At 56.9% G+C, this 22290-nt stretch overlaps 1 protein-coding gene across 8 annotated transcripts in view; it reads right to left on the bottom strand.

The window, feature by feature from the left end:
- Positions 1–19221, bottom strand: part of LRP5 (LDL receptor related protein 5) — a 109050-nt gene extending 89829 nt beyond the window's left edge. For all 8 annotated transcript variants that reach the window (XR_003429518.1, XR_003429516.1, XR_003429517.1 and 5 more), the window contains exon 1: positions 19031–19221. Coding sequence is in view for 5 of the 8 variants with exons in the window: in XM_027090822.1 (XP_026946623.1) it covers positions 19031–19112 (82 nt within the window). In the remaining 3 variants the exon portion in view is untranslated. The remainder of the gene's footprint in view (positions 1–19030) is intronic.
- Between the last annotated feature and the right edge of the window lie 3069 nt (positions 19222–22290).

Raw genomic sequence — 22290 nt, 5'->3', positions numbered from 1 at the left:
TATCCCCAAATTCCTCTCTCTGTCCCCCCACCATGGCCTCAGGCGCCCAGGCTCCCCTGCACGGACCCCACCCTCTCCACCCCCAAGCCTTTCACCGCCCCCACTCCCACCAAACCCTCCCTGGTGGCTATGCCTGGGCCAGATGAAAGCCTGGGTCCTCCGGGAGCCCTCCCAGCCTGCCCCGCTTCCCCGAGGGTGTTGTGTGTACCCTCACCAGGCGGGCCACACCCCACTCCCCAGGGCAGGGATGGGGGTGTCACCCACACAGCCCCATGCAGAACAGGGCTGGCTGCCAAAGGGGCGGTGGTCCACCCTTCCCATTCCAGGTGCTTTTTTTAAAATTTACTCATTCATTCATTCATTCATTCGGCTGCACGGGGTCTCAGTCGTGGCACGTGGGATCTTTCGTGTGCGGGATCTTCGTTGCAGTACGTGGGCTCTTTAGCTGCGGACCGCGGGCTCTTAGTTGCGGCATACATGTGGGATCTAGTTTCCTGACCAGGGATGGAACCCGGGCCCCCTATACTGGGAGCGCGGAGTCTTAACCACTGCGCCACCCGGGAAGTCTCCAGGCGCTGTCTTGATGATGATCGATTGATTGAGTTGCTGCCATTCGCATACAAGTAATGAAGAAACGCCAGATTTCGCTCCGAATCTGTAGCAGATGTCGCCACGACGGGCAGACAACGGTAAACCATTCGGAAGGACAGCCTGCCTTTCCCCAAACCAAGGCTGCTCGGGTTATAAAGAGCTTTTATCACGACCACAGGGGTGGGGGCGTTCGGAACAGACACAACTAGAACGTGGCTCCCGGGGCCGGGCACACGGGTGAGGGCTGGGAAGGAGCTCGAGGAAACTTCCGGAACACTGGAAGTCCTACGCTCGACCCGGGCTGACAGGTGAGCTGTGGATTCACCAACCTGCTTTCCTAAGGTCTGTGCACATGGCTGGGTGCGGGACAAAGGCCACCACCCACCCCCGTCCCAGCCCAGCCATGTGGTCTCACCCTGCTCCCCGCACTCAGCCCACACTTGCCCGGCTCCCAGTGCCTCCCCACCTGCCTCCCCACCCCACCCCACCCCCGTCCGCACGTTCCCCCCGACCGCCCCGACCCTCAGCCAGGCCCAGGCTCCCAACTCAGCTTGGAGACAATCCTCTCCCTTCCAGCTCAGTCACCCCCATTTCTGATGTTCCCCAGCCCCCATCCCAGTCTCTCTAATACATACATACATACACACACACACGCACGCACGCACACACGCACACGCGCGCACTCAACCTATAGGAAGGTGGTAATTAACCCAGAGGCCCCCGGCAAGCTTCCCGAGCAGGGTCCACATTTCAAAGGTCAGGGAAGCAGGGACCACATTTCAAAGGTCAGGGAAGCAGGTGAACAGGAAACGGTCGGGGGGCAGGTTTGGGGGGGCGGGGTGGAGCAGGAAAGAAGAACTCAGCTGCAAAAGATAAAAAGAAAATGAGGTCATTTGTTTCCGACACCTTAGAGCACAAAGAACCTTAGGACGCGGGCCTCCCGGGCTTCAGGAAACAGGGAGATGGGCTGGGGGGCTGTCCCCTGCACGGGGGGCTATGGCCCTGACACGGGGCCAGTCAGGCCCCAGGGCAGGCAGGAGGGCACACTGGCCATGCTGAGGACAGGACCGAACCTCCGTTCTGGGAAGAGCCTGGGCTTGGTAGCTACTGGAAGATCTGGGGGACAAAGGGTCAGAACCTGATCCAGGCCCAGTGCCTGCAGAGGGACCCCTGGGTGTCAGTCAGGGCAGCCAACCGCCCCCAAGGGCTACCCTGAGGGTCCCGACCCAGCTGACCTGGCCCGTTCCAGGAATGACCGTGTGGCCCTAATTCCCACCCAGCAAAGGGTCACCCCCAGCCCAGGGTCACCCCAGGGATGATATCAGATTGTCACCGAGCCCCCCACCTTGCAAGTGGTAACCACCAGCGCCCAGCCCCCAGCCCAACACCCACGGGGGACCACAGACTCAAGGGGGCCAGGCAGAGGAAGAAATGCCTACTGTGTGGTCCCCACCCTCTACCTTTGCCCAACTTACCCTCATGACCCCCTGCTGAGGGAGGAGCTAGCTTATCTACCTTTTTTAGCAGATAAGGTGTCCAAAGCACAGGGGTCACCAAGGTCACATAGCAAGGCCACACAGCATGCAGTTGGTAGGGGTGGGGGTGGAGCCCCGATCCTGCGCCGGGCTTCTCCCTCCACCACCTCCCCTGCCCCAAAACCCTATGGACTCCAGACTAAATCTGTGTGAGGGGACAAAGCCCCAAAGCAACAACAAGTACCTCCAGGAACATTTATGTTCCTCACACAAAATCCCTCGATGAGAACGGCCGGGAGCTTACTCTGACCTTAAGACTCAAGCAGGACGCTGGGTCATCCCACACGGTCCTCGGAGAGAGAGAGGGCCGCCATGCAGAGGTGACAGCTTGAAGAAGCCACCCCAAAGCGAGGGTGACCGTGAAAAGCAGTGCCGGCGATGCCGTGTGTCACTCTGGGCACAACCCAGCTCGCAGGACAGTCAGCACCCTCTCTCCCCAACCTGTCAAGGCTGCCTAGGCAGAGGGGGACACAGGGGCACGTGACCACCAGTCTCAAGGCTCTGAGAAGTCCCGCAGTGAGAAACCTAGTTCACTTCCTAAGCCCCAGGACTCCCCAGATGTATCTGATCACAAGTAGTTTCTACCCTTGGCCCAGGGGATACGTTCTGAAAAACCTGGGGTCCTAGGATGTTGGTGATCTCAGCTCCGCACGCTCACTTTCCACCCCGCAGTTGCCTCCCCCGCCTTTCACGGACAAGGAGGCTGATGGCCACCGAGATCCGGGGCTCCCTGGGGGGGGCCTCACTCACCCCACACGTGCAGTTGCCACGAGGAGCCCCTCCGGCTGTGGCCGGTGGCTGCCAGCCTAGGTGGGGAGGCTTCCTCCATCTGGTTACGAGGAAATCGCTTACAACACACCACCCGGGACACAGACGACCCAACAGTCTCCAAGGCATCGGTCCACCCTCCACGACCAACGCAGCACAGAACCGGTGACCCAACTGACTGGGACCCCCAGGCCGAGTGTTCGCATCCGGCCCACAGGCCACCCAGAGCTGGTTCACAACTACTGTTTGGAGTCCAGTCCGAACACCAGTGAGGGGAGGACACATCCCACGCCAGGGCCAGTCAGCGGAGACAGATGGCCTTCCCCAAAACCGAGTCCATTACTGTAGCCCATCAGTGGTGGAAGCCGGGGTCTACGCAACACTGCACAGCGGAGGTTTTCCTGCAAGGGAAAGCACTTCTCCATGAAAGCCATTTCCCCCATAATTATGTTTTAATTGGGCAAATATATATATTCCCCTGCAGTGGCTGTGCAGGTGCAGATAGGGCTGGGGGGGCTGGAAGCAGAGGCCCAGGGGTCTGAGAGGGAAGGAAACAGGTGGTGAGGGCTCACCTCAGGCACCTCTGTCCCTCCCTCCCTCCCCTGCACCCACAAACACCCCAACACACACCCCCACACATGCACTCACTCTGCAAGCCCTAATTCAGCAACGGCGGGATGTTACCCACTCAGTGATACCTAGGACAAGTTTTTAGGGAGTATGACATTTGATTTATGTCTGCCCATGTGCGTTCTCACTAATTAGAAGGTTCAGGGCAGAGCAGGAAAAATATGTATTTCAGAGTCCCAGTTTGACTTGCCAGAAACCAGCCCATTCCTAACATTCTTATTTTCGACAAAATATAGCATTCTGATTACATACCATTTCGGTTCCATGGCTCCTGGCCTGCCAGGCTCCCGGGAGCGGCCCAAGGCCACGGCAAAGATGGAGAGACAGGTCTTGGGATGGGGACTGACTCGGGCCCTGGAGGATGACAACGCCTGTCCATTCTGGCAGAAGGCAAGTCAGTGGCTTTCAGCCGAAGGCCCGAGGCCCCAACCTAAACAGGCCCCAGGGGGCACCCCAGGTTTGTACAGGAGGCGGGCCACCCCGGAGAGGGGTTCTCACGGCACTGCCCCCTCCAGGTCCGTTTCCTCGTCAGCACCACGCTTGTTTAAATGCACTGTGGCTCGTCAGCCAGTCCAAACAGCAATGACGAGGTGGGCACTGGAGCCTCAGTCTGCCCACTGCAGTCCCTGTATGACCCTGAGAGCTCCCCAGGCCCTCCTGGCCTCAGCTTCCTCACCTGTGTGATGGGGTCTGATGGCATCCCGCCCCCACAGAGGCCGGAAGGATTCAATGAGTCAATCGATGAACATCTCAGAACCTGCCTGGTGCACTGAGTTTCCAATAAATGTGAGCTATTTTGATCTATCACGTCTAGAGATGTCTATCTCGGGTGTTCGAAGGCAGGATGTATCGACCAAAAGATAAAGATTTTCGTTAAATGCAGGCCTCAAATAAAGTGATCCATAGGGGTCGTTCTTAATGGAGATCAGCATCAGAACTGCCCTAAGTGCAAGCTTTCAGGGTCACTTAGCTGCCCCGGGAATCAAGCAAGGAGGAACTTCTAAGGGCACCGTGTGTGCGCACACGTGTGTGTGTGTGAGCGCGCACATGCCTCCGTGTGGTTCACAGCTCCCCCAAGGAGCACACACACCCCGTGTCTCCAGTAACGAAGCGAGAGGCCAAGCAGCGGAGGAGGGCCTGAACCCCCTGGGCTCATGGTGACGCCCCACCTGGTTCTACCTGGCTCTCCAGCCAACTCTGCATCTGCACTGTGTCCTGGAGACCTGCCCTTGGCACAGGACTGGTATTGGATACAAGACAAAAAGAAGAGGAAAGGGGCCGGATCGACGCCTGGTAAGAGAGACAGTACCAAGTCCCAGGGTCCGCAAACGCAATGCAGACACAAGAATTTAGCGCGAAGGCCACGCGGTTAACTCAAGGACTGGGGACAAAGGTGCAGGCTGCTGTGCCTCTAAGTCCCAACCCTCAAATCCCCCCCCACAGGCAAGCAGACCGCCCGGCCTCCGGCAGTCAGCCAGGGCCTCTCACCAGGCTGGCACGGACTGGTCATTTCCACCGAGGTGGGGGAAGGTGGGATCGTCCCACCTCCCCCCATGCCCACTGGCAAGGAAGGCGGCGTGTTCCCCGTGTGGTTACAGAGACCTCATTGTTCTGCCCCGCAGAGAGGAAACTGGAGAGGTGAGCTCAGAATGCATTTTGGAATCAGCAGAAAAGAACATCTGGGAAAGGAAACACGCTTCAGAAACAAACATACCTTTGTACCAGCTTTTCTTTAAGTGTAGCAAAAAAATAATGATAATAAGGACGTGCCAAGTTGACCATCATTCACAAAATCTCCTTCTTTTGGGGCAAAATGGGGAGGCCCTGTTTTCCAATGATCTTCTGCTCCAGGAAAAAAGCCGCCACTTGGGTGCCAGGACCCAGAGACTCCCCCAGGAGCCAACAGGACCTCGGGCTCAAGACACCTAGTCCCACAGACAGAAGGGGACAGACGAAAACCATCAGATAGAAGAAAACTCAAACCTCTTGCCCCCGGCCCCAGCTGAAGCCGCTCAGGACGCTGACATTCTCTGAGGAGCTGTCAGTTTTCAATTCCACATATTGATGTGAGTTTGCGGGCTGCCTGTGAAGTCCAGTGCCGAGGACCAGCACACTGATTATTTCTGGAACCAAGCTGGGCATCAGGTCTGGAGGTTCATAAGAACGTGAAGAAGCCCACGATTAGGGTTTCGCGGGGCCCCAGCTGAGCTCGTGCAGCACGCTGGGGACCCTGCAGACAGGTAGGCAAAGACGGAGCAGGTTTCACCAAAGAGAAAACCTGGAGGAGCCCCCTCCTCCCCTCCCCCAGCCCCTCGCTCAGTCCCTGGGCCTGGATGCCTCTCACTTCCCCACATCTGACCACAGCATGTGAGTCAGTCACACCTGATGTCACCTGGTCCTCATAGGAGGTGGGGCTGCCATCACCCCATTTTATGGACCAGGAGAGTGAGGCACAAGGTGACCAAAGTCACGCTCAGCCAATCAATGACGAGAGATCAAAGCGCTCAGGTTCTTTCCACACTTGAAATCCGTTCGTTTTACCTCATGGGGCCATCGAATGACCCCAGGACTCTCTGCAAAAGGGCTAGACACCGGGGCAGCATCCAGACAGGGGGAGACCGCCCCCTGAGGCACTGCCGTGACCGTCCCAGGAGGATCGCGGCCCCTCGGCCTCTGTCTGGGTCCCCTCATGTGTCCCAGGACAGCCCCTCTGTCCTCGGGCAGCACAGATGCGTGCTGCAGCCCGATGCTCCTTGCCCCTCCTTCTCAGGCAGAGGGAGCAGGGCCCAGAGAGCGGGACACTGCTCCGGAGGGCGAGCCCGAACAGGCTGGTGGCCGACAGTGCCTCCTGCTTCTCTCTGGGGCTCCCACCCCTGGTTCCCACCTGCCGGGGTGGGCAGGGAAGACGATCGTTCCTGTGCACCCATCTGTAGCCACCCAACAACCCAAGAGCCCAAGTCCACGCTCCCTCCCCCCCACCCCGGGAACCCTCCTCACAAGGACCACCCGGGCTCTGGGGGGGCCTCAGGGGTTCTAAGCGTGGAGCTACGTGTCTCCTGCATGATGAAGCCTTGAGTCTGGGGGTGGAGGAAGGGGGCGCGTCCCATCACTGGGTCACTCCACAAACTCATGTTGCCCCTCAGCTTCATCAGTGACCACGGAGATGAGGCTGACCTCCCTGCCTCTAGAGCTGGTCGGAGGAGTGGAGCAATAGCCCTCCAGAAGGTAAACATTTCAGGGAGAGAGGCCTCCGTGCTTTCTCGCAAAGGAGACCGATCCAGAGGAAGACGGGGTCCAGGTGGCACCTCCGGGGAGCAGGCGCGGGAAGGAAGGCCCTTCACAGCCCTCACCGGTACAGTCACCGCTGGCCTGGGCCAGCCATGAGGACGGAGCCCCTGCCTGCCTGTGCTCATCCGGCTCCCAGGGGCCTGGTTCTGTGCCGGGCACACGGGCCAGAGGCTTAAATTACTCCTGGGCCAGAGGCAACAGCAGAGTCAGGAGAGCCGGGAGCCTCCCAGGTCAAGGAGGAGGCCGGTCCCACCTGAGCAGGTGCAGAGGGCAGGTACGGAGGGAGGGCGGGGGGCTCAGGGCCGCACAGGAGCAGCGGCTCCACCCTGAAGGTAAAGGGCGCTGAGAGGGGAGCCACAAGGAGTAGGGACCTCAGTTTGAGGGTGAAGAGCCAGCACCTGGGCTGCCTCGTCCGCCTTCAGCGGGGAAGGTGACGGGGTAGGAAGCGGGGGTGGGCAGGCCAGAGATGCTGGGGGGCTGGGGGGGGGGGGGGGCGGGCGGGCGGGGGGGAGGGGAGCCCCGGGGGGGGGGTGGGGGGGGGGGATGCTGGTCAGCCGATGAGAGAGGAGACCCCGAGGGTCGGTCAGGCTGGCTCAGGCAAGAAGGAAGCAGGGTCTCCGACAACATCCTCTGAGGAGGGAGAGGCAGGGGTTGAGCTCCTGGCCGCACCCTCCTGGCCACGCCTCTAACAGAGCACAGGTTCCAGGAGAGACGCTGCCCTCAGATACCTGTATCTGCGGCCGCAGCCCCAGGGCTCCCGGCACCCACCCTACCAGGCTTCCAGCTCCAAAATAAATGCCGTATTGACCTCGGCAAGGAAGCAAGTCCAGGACTGGAGCCATCAGGCCACGCGGGGCAATGAACGCAACTCAACACTCACCTTCTCATCAGAGGTGGACTGAGTGGGCCGAGCTGAGACGGTTCCCACCAAGCCACCTTTCAGCTGGAGTTGAACCTGATTCCAGAATCCCCTGAGGGCCCTCGCCCCAGAGAATAACAATTATGATTGCCGTAGTAACCCTAATAGCTAATAACTACTGAGGGCCCACGGGCGCTGGCCTCACCTCTTTGCATCCTCAGGTGTGTCTATGTGGTAGCATTACGATTACCCCCACACACACCCCAACAGGTGGGGAAACTGAGGCCAGAGGGGTAGCTCACTCGTTCGAGGCTGCAGAGCTGGGAGCGAGCCAGCAATGTGAACCGAGCCAGAACAGGTGGGAGGGGCCTGCTGTGCCCTGGGATTCCAGGCCGGGGAGGCTGGCCGGGCAGCCCCCAGGGCCCCCAGGCTCGCGGCTGGGATTCCTCCAGCAGCTCCCTCAGCTGTTCACAGCAAACCGAAGGTGGGGGGGAACGACAGGGAAGCAGGCCGGGAGCTCAGTGTGTCCTCTGTCCAGGGGTGCCTGAGACAGCGGGTCTGCTCGGAGGCCAGCACTGGACACAGCTGCTGGAGGGGACAACACATCACGCCACATGTGCCACGGTGGGGTGACCTTCCCGAGTGTCCACTAGGGACCAAGCTGGCCTTAGGTGCTACGGGTAGGCAGGGGCAGACGAGGCCCACCTGTCCTCTTCACATCTACAAAGAGTGGGCAGGGCACACTTGGACCAAATGTGTCCCTTGGTGTCCCTCACCACTCACAGATCGGAACGCGTTCCTAACTGGGCACCCCCCATCTGCGTCACCACCCTGCTCTGCTGACACCAGCTAGGGAAGTCCGGAAAAACCCTAACCCTGTCCAGTTCCCCACTGAAAATACAGCATCCCCTGAGATCCCAGCCATCCAGAGACCTTAAACCTTACTGCAGTAAGATCAGACTAGTGATTACACCCCCAGAGTTTCTGGAGAACTCTCTCTTCACAGGTCCAAAGTCCCTAACACGACCCTCTAGGCATCCAGGGCTGGGGGGCGGTGTGGGGGGTAGGGTCCCACCTTCAGCCACCTTCCATCCTGGCAGGGCGGGGCACTGGGTACCTAGACAAGAAGCTCCAGAAAGGCCGGTGATGTTAAGACACAGGAGGCCGGGGGAGAAAGGCTCGCCTGGCAGGTGCTCTGAGTGCATCTTCTGGGATCCTCGTGGGTGGAGCAGAGCAAGGGGGCTGCCTGAAGCCCAGGGCCCACCTTGCAGCCCGACCTTCCTGGATCCTGGAGCAGATCCCGCTTCATCCTCCAAATCAGTTATTCCCAGTCCGGGCCCACAGCCCAAGGGGCCACGCGGTGTGCTGGCCCCAAGAGGCACTTTCACGGCTGAAAAGCCAAATGGAAACTCCCCGGCGAGAGGCTGATGGAAACCTTGCAAGCCCCAGCAGCCCGGCTTGGTGATCGTGAGTGTCTGGGATCAATACGGAGAAAAGGTTACTACTTCACAAATGTACTTTCCTTGGAAGGATAAACTCCTTCAAAATAAAGGGAAAAGTTTTAAAAAGCTAGACCTGGTAGCCAAAAGGATGGAAACTGCTCTTCGGCTCTGGGCAATCCTCTGTACATCTTGAACCGTTCACTGCTCCAGTGCCTTCTGAAAGGAGGTGCAGGGTGGGCTGCCTCGAGGGCAGATCACCGCCTGCACCATGGTGACGAGGACCCTGCTCTCGTGGCAGGGGCACACGCACGGGTCCCCTGGACCGCCCCCAGCCCCGCCCCGGCAGAGCTAGACAGCCAGCATCTCAGCCCCGTGAGCTGACACTCCACTCAGAGAGAACTCTGCCGACACTGACGACGCCGTGAAAGCCGGCACAGACCACCCCCCGGCGGCACCCAGAGCAAGCGGTCAGCAGTTCGTGGGTTCTGGGCAGCCTACGAGCTACAGCAGGGAGCCAGGCAAGGACCCAGGCTGCGGTGGCCACGAGCGGTGTAATGGGCCTCTTGAAAGGGAGGGCAGCAGCGGGAGGCCCACGGCGGCCGGGCTCGGGAGCTGCCCACCCCCAGTACAGCACGGGCCCCGAGAGTCAACCAGGGCTGAGTAAACTCATGCAGAGACCCGGGCAGTGACAACGCGACTGGAACAAGCTTCCGATGCTCAAGGGCGCGACCCTGAAGGGGCAACGTTCTCGTAAAAAACAATTTTTTTTTTTTTGGATGCGCTGCGCAGCTTGCAGGATCTTAGTTCCCCGACCAGGGATCGAAACCGTGCCCCCTGCAGCGGAAGCGCAGAGTCTTAACCACTGGACCGGCAGGGAGGTCCCAGGGCAATGCCCTCTTAATGCTTAAACTCCTGAAAGTTCATCAACAATATCGTCACTCAGCTACCTACTGTCTAGTTGTAACTCAAAAGCACAGAAACCTTTTTTAGCATAAAAATTCTTGTACCACTATTTCTACGTGTGTTGCGTGACTGAAAATGTTCTACAGTTTTTTGAAAGACGATAAAAATGACGGGTGAAGGATGCAGGCGCCAGGCCCCACTGTCACGTCTCAGTCCGGGCTGCGGAAGGTGGGGAGGTGTCACGTGGACACAGGACATCGCAGTCCAGTGCGTTTAGGATGCACTGGGTTTCCTGAAGGAGAATAAAGGCCAGCTTTATTTGCTGCAGGCCATCTTAGAATCCAGACCTCAGAAATATGGGCTCTAGAGGGGGGAGGGGGGGTCCCACACTTGGCCCCAGAAGCCTTTTGTCATGTAGCAGGACAGCTGTTTCACAATCTGGGAAACAAAGCCAGGCTGGAGTTTGGGATGCAGGCGGGAGCTTGCAACGCTGTAGATTCAGGGGCCGGAGGAAGTAAGGATGGGAACTATCCGCTCCCTGGACAGACAAGGCCTCAGGAATCCTCAGGGCAGCTACGCTGAGCGTCCACTACACACCAAACACCAGGCCAGAGGCAGAAGGACGAAGATGAAGACTATCCGTCCCCCAGGCCCTCTCAGGCTGGGTGGACCATGAAAAGTTCTGGACTCCAAGGAGATGGATCTGCCTGGAAAAGTGCTCACCCCGGACAGCAGAGGCACATCCTCAGTGGCAGCATGGAATACTGGGCCAAAAAGTTCCAACTCTGGACACCACGAAACCAGTGTAGTGTTTCTTAGAAAGGGAAGGATATGATGAAACTAGTTTGAGAAAAATTAATCTGGCCAGAGTGAAAGATAAACGGGCACGGGGAAGGTTCTAGAAAGCAGAGACCAGCTAGAAGTTGGTGTAATCCTCCACCTGGAATCGAGTCCTCCATGGGGTACTGTGGAGGCCCCAGGGGGAAGCCTCAGAGCCAGGGGGTCTGGGTGTGGGAGGGAACGGAGACAGGCCTGAATCTGGACAGCAGAGGACGGACGGTCATCAGAGTGCTCCCCGCTTCCGGCCTGAGTAAAGAGGAATCCAGCGGGGCTAAGACGGACGCCTGCCGCACCCCGGTTCCCCGCATTCAGTCTCCTTCGGGGAACCAAGCTCACTCTGGGGAAAGTTCAGAGAAACGGCTTCCCCCACAAAGGCCAGCTGGAGAACACACCTTGACCTACAACCGGCTTGCGGGGAGGACATCCCCTCAGCTCCCATCGTGGACAACGCCTGCTCCTTCCAGGGCGGAGTCCCAGGTGGCAGCTGTCCGCGCACGGCAAGTCTGGAAAGCACCCAGGCCCCCGGGGCTCAAGTGTCCGGGCCGGGGCCATGCACTCAGGTGACCTTTAATGCCCACTGAGCAATTTCCTGAGAGTTTTGGGGACCTACCTAGGCAGGTACCGCCTCCCCATCTGGGTTAATAGAGGGTACAGCCCAGGGAAGAAATTATTAAAGTTGCTCACACTTTGCTCTGGAATGAACGAGGGGAGGGGAGCCATCATTCACGCAGTAATTATATTTGCCTCTGGGCAAGCGCCGGGATTAGCTGCACTAGAGCCTGTTTCCTGAGCAGACGCTGGCGTGAGCCAGGGAGCAGGCGCGTCCCAGGCAATCCAGCGTACACACCGCCTCTGAAGCACACGCCACATGCCAGGAGGCACCCAAAATGCGAAGGCCAGCTCCGCGGCAGCCACAGGTGGATTTCCTTCACGGAGACCAGCCTGCCTGGTCAGAGGCCACTTCTGAAGTCCAGCCCTCCGACACCTGTTGAATGTCACCGTTTACTGTCCCCGGATCAAAGGACAGAACCTCACAGGCTGACTCTGAAGTTTATCCCCAAAGAATAAATGCACAAGAAGAGTCAACACAGTTTTTCGAGAAGAGCGACGAAGGGGTAATTGCACAGTCGACCTCAAAATATACTATGATGCTATGGAAATTAACACAGCAGCAGGCTGGTACAGAAAGACAGCCACAGGTCAAGAGAGCAGGACAGAAGGTTCCAGAATAAGGAGCCAAGCACCTGCGGACACTGCAAGTTAAAGAGTGGCATTTTAAATGAATGAGGACAGGACAGGCCATGCCATCAACTCCCTATCCACTTACAGGGGGGACAGTTCAGATCCCTACCTCATACCATATTCCTCCTCCCAACCGAAAAAACAGAATAATGTCTGAATATAAAACAACAAAATAATAACAGTCTTGGAAGAAAATAAAGGAAGATGTATTTATAGTCTCGGGGTAGAGAAACAAGGCATGGAACCCAGAACCCATAAGAGAAAAGACTTGAGTTTTGTTACATGAAACTTTCTAATGTCTTCGTCATAATAAACCACCAGAAACAAGGATGAAGGACTAGCTATAGATCAGAAGAAAAATCTGGAACAAATATAATAAAGAATGAATGTCCACACCAAATAAAAAGTTCCTACAAATCAATAAGAAAAGGATAAGCAACTCAACAGGAAAATGGGCCAAGGATAAGAGTAGGCAATTTGCACATAAGCCAGTAATGAAGGGAAGTGCAAACCAAAATGTGTCATAATTTTTAACCAAATTGATTTTTAAAAATAGAATCTGGTGATTCCCAGCACCGAAAGGAGAAGGAAAAGTATGTACCCTCAGAGATGCCTGGTAGGGTATAAATTGGTGCAGCCTTTTTGGAGGAATTTGTCAGTATCTTTAAAATTGTATAAATGGGACTTCCCTGGTGGCGCAGTGGTTAAGAATCCGTCTGCCAACGCAGAGGACATGGGTTTGAGCCATGGTCCAGGAAGATCCCACATGCCGCAGAGCAACTAAGCCCGTGAGCCACAACTACTGAGTCCACATGCCACAACTACTGAAGCCCATGCGCCTAGAGCCCGTGCTCCGCAACAAGAGAAGCCACCGCAATGAGAAGCCCACGCACCACAACGAAGAGTAGGCCCCGCTCGCCGCAACTAGAGAAAGCCCACACACAGCAACGAAGACCCAACACAGCCAAAAAACAAACAAATAAATAAAAGAACACATGATCTTAACTCATTTAAAAAAATATTGTATAAATGAACATACTCTTTGACAAGGAAGGTATCCTACAAAAATGCTTGTATGCACGTGCACAGATGCATATGCAACGTTATTCACTGTGTCACGCCCTGTAATAGCAATTAAAGCCTGGAAAAACTTAAGTGCTCCGCAACCAGGTAAAAGCCATGAAATACGGTGTGCCCGTCCTACAAAGTACTACTTAGCTTTTAAAAATACGAGTACACGTTCAAAACAAAAATAACACGCTAAACTACGTGCTGAAGGTGTGGTCATCTCTGACCAGGACACTGGTCTTCCCAGAAAGAGGTACCACGCAGTTAAGGGTCTAAGCTGTTTATAGGTATTCATGTAGGTCTTGCATTTTAAAATACACATATTTGTAAAAGAAAGTGGCCAACAAGCACGTGTGAAGATGCTCAACATCATAAGCCACCAGGAAACTGCAAGTCAAAACCACAGTGCGGCACCACTTCACACCTGCTAGGCTGGTGAGGACCGAACAGAGGGAAGATAACCAGCGCTGGCCAGGATGGGGAGAACCTGGAACCCTTGTGTGTTGCTGACGGGGATGTAAAATGGTGCAGCTGCTATGGAAGACAGTTTCACGTTCCTCAAAAATTAAACACAGAATGGCCGTGTGATCCAGCAATTTCACTTTTCTGGGTATATCCCCCGAAAGTGAAAGCAGGGACTCATACAGATGCCTGCACACCCGTGTTCACGGTGGCATTTCACAATAGCCAAAGGTGGAAACAACCCACGTGTTCAGCAACAGGTGAATGGATAAACAAAGTATTAAAATAAGCCACACACGAAAGGATAAACATCATGTGAGTCCACAAATATGAGATACCTAGAAAAGGCAAATTCACAGACACAGAAGAGAAGAACAGAGGTTACCAGCGGCTGGGGGTAGAGTGAGAACTGGGGAGTGACTGCTTAATGGATACGGTTTCTGTTTGGGGTGCTAAAAATTTTGTTTGGAAACAGATGGTGGTGACAGTCACACAACATTGTGACTGTAATTAATGCCGCTCTTAAATTGTATACTTAAGGGTGGGAAAAAGCAGGCCGGGATGGCAGAGCTGGGGCCTGCCACAGCCTCAGGAGGCCACACTCCAGACCTGAGAGTGCAGGGTCCCAGAGGGGTAAGGGTGGAGCCGGCTGGGCCTTCGGGGAAGCCACACGGCCCAGGCCCAGCAGAGAAAGGGCAGTGGGGCCCGGGGGTGGGCAGATGAGGCACCTCCTGGCTTCAGTTTAACCACTAGAAAAACTACATGCAGGCAAACTGAAAGCACTGAAAAAAATCTACATTGAATCAAATACCAACCAAGAAAATAAGAAAATACCCAGCAAGTACAGTATCTCCCAGCCCTGCAAAAGGGCTCACAGGCGATGTCACCAGGACAACTTCCCAAGGTCCTGGGCAAAAGAGATCCTGAGTCAGGGGGACAGAGGACAGCGGACATGTGACCCTGGGCACAGATACGATCAGACCCTGAGGTTCCAGCCCCAGGCAGCTGCCACCACTGCTGGAGCCTGAGGTCAACACGCCCACAACACCCCTCCCCTCTCCCAGTCCCCCACTGGAAGATGGGGTCTGGGACTCTGACCCTCGGACTCTTTTAAAAGGAAACGGCCGCCTAGGGCAGGACTCCCCCTGCCACCACGTCCTTCCCATGATGGCCCGCCTCAGCTTCCTCCTCACTGAACCCCAGCCAGCACCCTGCAAGGTACACGCCATCGTCCCCATTTTGTGGATGAGGAAACTGAGGCCAAGAGTTAGCAGACCACCACTTCCTGAGCTGAAGAGAAAGCAGAGAGCAGCCCGCAGCGGCGGGTGGGCCCAGGGGGCCGGCTCTTTGTGCCTCTGCCGCCCACAGCTGTCAGCAGCGCTTGGAACCACTCTGTCACCAGGATGCCTGCAGAGCAGAGAGGTCACTGCTTCCTGCACAAATGTGTCCCAGGCCCAGCAGGGGAAGGGGCTGCACGTGGCCCCCTGCTTCCGTCAGAGGCTCCCCATTCTGAGAGCGTGGTAAGTGACCAGCCCAGAGGCCTCCTAAACCGCAGATGTCCAGTTCCTCCCAGGGCTTCTGTAATTATGAACATGGCATTAAGTCCACCTCCCAGCGCCCCTCCCCTGCCAGAGGCCAGCCCTGGGCCCTTAGCTTGTCCCCTGGCCCGGCTCTCCCAGCTCTGAAGCTAATTTGCTCACGTCCCCGGCCCAGCTTTAAACAGCCTCCACTGTCCAAACCCCGCAAGGACAACCGGCTCCCATCCCGTGCCCACTGGGAGAAGTACTCAAGCAAGGTCAACCCATCAGCAGGTGGACGGATGAGCAAATGTGCTCTCTCCACGTGACGGAAGGCTGTTCAGCCGTGAAAGGAGCGGAGCAGTGACAAGTGCTACAGCGTGGACGCACCTCGAAAGCATCCCGCTCGATAAGCCAGACGCAGAAGGCAGCACAGCCTATGACTCCCTGTCCACAGCCTATGACTCCCTGTACACGAAGCGTCCGGAACACGCAAGTCCACAGAGACCCCGATTCGTGGGATCGGCGGATGGGAAGTCGTTGAAGTTATGGTTTAGTGGGTACAGGGTTTTACTCTGGGGTGATGGAAATGTTTTTATCTTGACAGAAGGGGAACTTTCACAGCGTTGTGAACGTACTCCATGCCACTGAATGGTATACTTTAAAATGGTTCATTTTATGTTACGTGATTTTCACCTCAATTTAAAAAAAAAAAAAATCAATTCAACACGTTTCCCCTGCGTTTCCTATCCCCCTCCTCCAATTAAAGTCTCCGGAAGCTTCCATCGCTCTCTGGACCATGTCCAGACTCTGCAGCGCGATCCGGCCTCTTTCAGCAGAGACCCGCCAGTTCTCGAGGACAGGGCTCTGGGACTGAGCCCACCTCTCCCAGAGCTGCACAGTCAGCTTCTGTTTGCCTTTCCATCAACCGGACACCCCGACAGCGAAGGCCCGGGCCTCCTCTGCCATTCCGTCCCATCCTCTCCCCAGGGCTTCACCAGGCACCAAGAGTAGCAGCAACAATAATAAGACCTGATACAGGCACGCGTCAACTCACTGAACTATTGGGAGGAAGTATTGTTATACCCATTTTACAGAAAAGAAAACTAGGGTACACAAAGGTGGAGTCAGCTGCCCAAGCTCCCCCGACAAGCGAGGCTCTGCCCACACTGTTAACCACCACAAGAACCCTCACCCAGTGCTGCAGCGATAAACAAGTGAGACAGCGGGCTAGAGGTCCAAGGTCCCACACAGTAGAAAAATCCGGACTGTGTGATAATAGCTTCTAGACCTTCCAGGCAGAAAGATCAAGGACCCCATTACACAACAGGCACTGCAGCTCTGCCACCACCGGTTCCTCACCCGGGCCAGGAATGGTGCTAAGGGTTTCCCAGGCAGCATTTAACGTTCCGGACCATGTTGGCTGGGGGGTGGGGGGACCAGGTGAGGACACAGAATACAAAGAAGCTAAGTAAGGTGTCCCAAGTCAAACAGGTACTGAGCCTCTCGACCCAAGTGGTCTGACCCCAAAGCCCCCGCCCTCGGCCCTGGCAAGCCCAAGCTGTGGGGCAGGAAGGCACGCTGAGTCCTCACCTAACTGCACACACCCCCATCCCGTGTGCAAATTCTGCTAAATGCCTGAGCGGTGACACAGTGCAGCTGAAATTAAACGGGTTCCAAATATGACGGGATCTCCACAGCAAATGCTGGATCATGTGGGCACACTGGGTAAATTCTTGGAACTGAACGGGAGGGTTCAAGGCACGTGGGCCCTGCTTTGGGAAGCAGAGGGTCCTTTAGGGGAACTCTCAGCGGACTCTCCGCAGCAATTAGTTAACTCAGTACCCACCTGCCGGGCCCTCCCCGTGGGCCAGGCAGTAAGCATCTGCAGTAACCACCCAGGGGGCAGTCCTGGAGCAAGTTCTGTGGGGCTAAAAGGGAGAGGCCTGAGCCGTGGGGCTGGGGCAGGCCATTCCCAGCACCGGGACCACTAGAACAAAGGCATTTCCGTGGGCTCACCGCTTCAAATGGCAACAGGAAGCAATCAGGAAAAATAATTAGCTACCAACTTACTGGCTCCACTCCGGACTGTGGCATAAATCTAACACAGAGATCAGGGACATGACATGTCAAGAACAGTCAAAAGAGTTCTGCAGCAAGATCCCTCCTTTTCGTCCCATTTCAGGACCAGATTTCCACATCAGCCGGTGCTCTAAAAACCTCGCGTCGACATGCTTTCTAACGTTAAAATAATCGAGTCTGTTTCTGCCTCCTGCACAACTGAACTCCACAGATGTGATTCCTTCTCCTTGGGGGCTCGAACCGCAGGACAGGCACTGGAGCCCAGCAACATCACCCCAAAGGTCCAGGAAATCCAAGACTGCAACACAGTGAACAGCAACGCAGCCGGCTGAGAAACCCCACCTTTAAAACAAACATCTTCCCAAAAAAAACCCTTTTGCCTCCGTGATCCAGGCATTTCCGGAAAGAGAAGGAGCAGGGTTGGCCTGAACTACCCAGATACTGTCATTGTTTTGTCGTCACCTTGTTTTGCTCGTATCAGACAGGGCCAAGAATGTAAACACGCTCCCGAGACACAGGCAAATTTGGGGTGAAACGGTCAAGAGTCTCCGGGCTTGGGCTGGGAGGGGAGAGGACTTGAGGAAACTACCCCCTCTCCGCTCCCCAAACCTCAATGGAGGGGCCGCAGCGCTGGGAATGTGACCACAGAGCCAGGCCAGGACACCTCCCTGCAGTGTCCACACTGGAAATATTCAGGGAGACAGCTGTTTGCCTTAAAAAGGCCCAGACAAAGGGACCGGAGCCGCCCCCCACCCACCCGCAACTGCCCGCAGCAGAACAGCAGCCTGGAGAGCACAGGACTCGCACTCCCGTGTCCACTTGGCCAGCCACACTCCAGAAAAACAAAACACTCACGTCGGAAGAGAATGATTTAGGTAGCGAGAGGCTTGCTTCAAAAACCACATGGCAATCTCCAAATTAAAAGAACATGTGTAGCTTTTCACAAGGCGCTTCGTTTCCTGAGTCCTCCTGACCTCAACTCCACCCCTTGGGACACACCAAAAGTTGGAGAGAAAGGTCTCCAGTCCCCGCTCTCCCAAAGGTTGGGTGTCCAGCTGAGGCCCCACGCCGCGCGCTGGGACCACGTCACCCCGAGGCGGCCCCACGCAGCCGGCGCCCGGGGTGGACACCGGCCGGGTGTCACTGTTTGGGGCCCCAGCGGCCAGACGGGTCGTCCGGGCACCTGGCAGGTGTCAGTCCGTTTGGAAACCGACAGCAACTCAGGTGCAAGGGGTAGCGCCACAGGCCAGGCCGCCCGGCGCCCGGTTCAGAACTTTCTCTGCAATTTAAATCAGTTCCCGGAGCTCGCAGGCCGGCCGCGCGGCCATCGGAAACAGGGTCGGGAAGGAGTTCCCGACACAGGGCGGCAAGGCCTGCCTCCGGGCCGAAAGTCCCCGCTCCGTGCGTGCCCGCGGGCCGGGGTCCCCCCCGGTCCCCGCACGGCCTCGGCCGGCGGGCTTCGGGCGGGCGCACTTCCGAGCGCGCCCCGGGGGCCGGGCAGGTGAGGACCCGCCCGCGCCGCACCTGGCGGGGTCGACGCCGCCCGCGCGCCCTCCTCGCCGGCCAGGGACGCGGGACTGGACCCGGCTTCCCCGGGAGGGGCTCGGGCGGGCTAGACAAAGGGCCCGCGCGCAGCCCCCGGGCAGCGGGCGCGGCAGGGGGGCGGCGGGGACCCGCGGCGCGCGCCCCAACTCGCCCCCAACTTCCAAAGTCGCTTCCGAGGCGGCGCCGCGCACTTGGCCGCGGGGCGGCCGAGCCGCCCGGGCGGCCGGGCCATTGTCCCTCCGGCCCGCGCCCACCTACCCGCGGCGGGGGCCAGGCTGCAGCAGAGCGCGAGCAGCAGCAGCAGCGGCGGCGGCCGAGGCCGGGGCGGCGCCGCCTCCATGTTGTCCGGAGCCGGACGGGCCCGCGCCGCGCTCACTCGGGCTCCATGGCGCGGCGGCCGCGGCTCCTCGCGCGGCTCCGGGCGCCTGCCGCCTCCCCCCTCGGGCGCCGCGGACCAGGACGACGGGGGAGGAGGCAGGAGGCGCGGGAGCGGAAGCCGCTCCGCGTCTCCGCCCCCCGCCGCCGCCGCCGCCGCCGTCCTCCCGCGCCCCACGCGCCGGCCGCGCCCTCCAGCGGGCGCCCCCCGGAGCCGGCCCGCTGCGAGGCGGCCGCCGCACGAGGTCCCCGCGGCTCTGCCTGGGGCCCCGGCCCCCTGGGGCCGGCCGCCGGGGCTCCGCGGGGGCGCGGGGTCGGGCGCCGGGTTTGCACCCCGCGGGGCCCGGGGGCCGATCAAGTCCCGGAAGCAGGTGTGTTACCTGTAGAGCTGCCGGGACCGGGCTTGACCGTTGGGGAAACTAAGGCACGGGGGCGGAGCGTGCGAAGGGGGTTGCCCGAGAGCACACAGTGAGGCAGTTTCTGGGCTGGAAGCCAGGGGCCCCGAGCCAGGTGCGTGCGCTTTTCCGCGACCGCAGCCACCCCGGCCGGGGTCCAGTCGGGGGCGGCCCTGCGACACCTGTTCACACTGGGGAGGGCGACCGCGAGTCGGTGCAGGGCAGGGACAGAGGCGGGTGATGGAGTCAGGTGGGGGCTGCACGGGCTGGGAAGTGGGGTGGGACGGGGTGGGGGGTTGAGGTTTTATTTTTAAACTAAATGTGTACCCTAGACGTTAATTATGGTACTCGAAGGCCGAGCGGTAGACACGTTGTTCTTCCAAATATGCTTGTAGGCGGCCTCTAGGATGGCAGACCTCACCTTTGATCATTCAACAAGCCCGGTCACCCCCGACCCATCCCCCCCCTCCGCCGTGCCCACCTAAGCATCAAGTTCAGCCACTGAACCCTCAGAGCACGGGAAGGCCTGGAAAGGGGCAGCACAAGCTCTGGAACCCATAGGCCCAAGTTCAAACTTTGCTTCTGTGGCTTCCTAGAACTAGGTGTGCCCTTGGGTAGGTCCAAATATAACCTCTCTGGGCAGACTTTCCTCCCTTATAGAACAGTGAGAACAATGCTTACCTTGCAGGTGCTGAGACAACTATAGGCAACTCACATGAATAAGCCGGTACTACATGGGTGCAGGCATTCTTCACGTGTTCATGACAACTTTACAAAGCAAGTGGTCAGGCAGAATGTTTCTGGCCCATGGCGTTTATATTGTAGGGAAGGAGACAAACAAAAACAAAAAGAAGATAGATAAATTTAAAACCAAAACAAACAAACCAAAACACCATTAACAGACCAAGGAAGGCCCCAAAACATGAAGCGTGTTGCGCTGCAATGTCTGGGGAAATTCTTACTTAGAGAGGTAGGGACGTTTGAGCTACCACCAAGGAGTGGCATGGGCAGATGGAGTAGTCAGGGAAGCCAGCTGGGGCCGGTGCATATCAGACCTGGAAAAGGAGTCAAGAATTTATCCCAAGTCAATGGGAAGCCATTTAGGGGTTTCTGTAGCAAAATCCTTTCCGATTCCTTTCTCACACCCTATGCCCAACAGCAGCTGCACATCCTATTGGCTCTACTTTCAAAATAGAGGCAGACTCTTAACACTTCTTATACCTCCAATATCACCACCCCGGTTTGGGTCACATCTCACCCCAGTGCGTCTCCCACTTCCAGCTTTGACCTCCTTCAACCTAAACTCACAGCAGCCAGTGAGTCTGTCAAAACAAGTCAGCTCACATCCCTACTCTGCTCAAGAACCTGCTATGGCTCCCATACCAGTTAGAATATAAGCCAAAAGGCGTTATGGCACCTACAGGGCCTGATCTGGCTACATCTCTCCCTTTGTCTCCCCAACCTCCTTATGCACTCTTCTTCCTCTCCCTCACCCGGCTCTGGCCACGGTGGCCTTCTTGCTGGCCCTTATGCACACAGCACACACTGCTGCCCCAGGGCCTTTGCACTTGCTGGTCTCTGTGCTGGAACTCTTTTACCACAGTTACCCACATGGTTTACTCCATCACATCTTCAGCTCCCCAGCCAGACCTTCCCTGACCCGCTTTGGAGATTGCAAACCACACCCCCTCCACCGCCCATCCTCACCAGCACTTCCTGCCCCATTTCTCTGCTTCACTTTTCTCCTTTGCACTGACCAACATCTGACATACTAGTGTTTACTTATCTTTCTTCCTTCCACAAGAACAAACTTTCACTTGTTTTGTTCCACGTGTATCCCCCAAGCCTATACCAGGGCCTGGCACATAGTAGGTGCTCAATAAATGTTTGTTGAATGACCGAGTGAACTGGAAAGTCCCAATTTATGTTTATGTAAGGAGCACTCTGGCTTCTGAGTGGGGACAGGACTGTCAGGAGGGAAGAGAGGATGCTGGAGACTGGTCAGCAGGTGGATACCATGGTAGCACCCAGGAGAGATGGCAGCTTGGATGGGTAGCGATGGGGGGATCGTGAATGGCAAGAAGGCACTGGATTCAGGATGCTTTAGGAAGAGCTCATGGGACTCGCTAAGGGCACTGGCTGTGGGGATGAGGGGAAGGGGGCCCAGGGTGGCCCACCATAGGGGCTCTGCTAGGGGACATTTATTACAACAGCTGGTCCAAAGTTCAAGTCAAGTTTCTAAATCTGAGAAAGGATGTGGAGAAGATGAAGACCCTGTGCTCAGTTATGAAAATGATTGAAAGGAAAGTGAACCAAGAATATAAACTGACAGACATTGAGATTCTTCTTTTTTTCAAATTTTGAACATTTTTATTGTACGTAGTCACTAGTTCTATTACACCCCAGTTAATTTCAGAAAGAAGTAACTACCCTTGGATTTACATTTTTTTAATCTTTTAAAAATATTTTACATTTGTACAATTTTTCAAGGTTACTTTCCATTTACAGTTATTACATGGGATTCTTTTTTTTTTTTTTTTTTTTTTTTTTTGCGGTATGTGGGCCTCTCACTGTTGTGGCCTCTCCCATTGCGGAGCACAGGCTCTGGACGCGCAGGCTCAGCGGCCATGGCTCACAGGCTCATCCGCTCCGCGGCATGTGGGATCCTTCCAGGCCGGGGCACGAACCCGTGTCCCCTGCATCGGCAGGCGGACTCTCAACCACTGCACCACCAGGGAAGCCCACCAT

The sequence above is a fragment of the Aethalodelphis obliquidens genome, unplaced genomic scaffold, assembly GCF_003676395.1.
Source record: "Aethalodelphis obliquidens isolate GAN/ISIS:26980383/991018 unplaced genomic scaffold, ASM367639v1 scaffold69, whole genome shotgun sequence".
Taxonomy (NCBI): Eukaryota; Metazoa; Chordata; class Mammalia; order Artiodactyla; family Delphinidae; genus Aethalodelphis; species Aethalodelphis obliquidens.
This window is presented reverse-complemented; position numbering and strand designations above follow the sequence as displayed.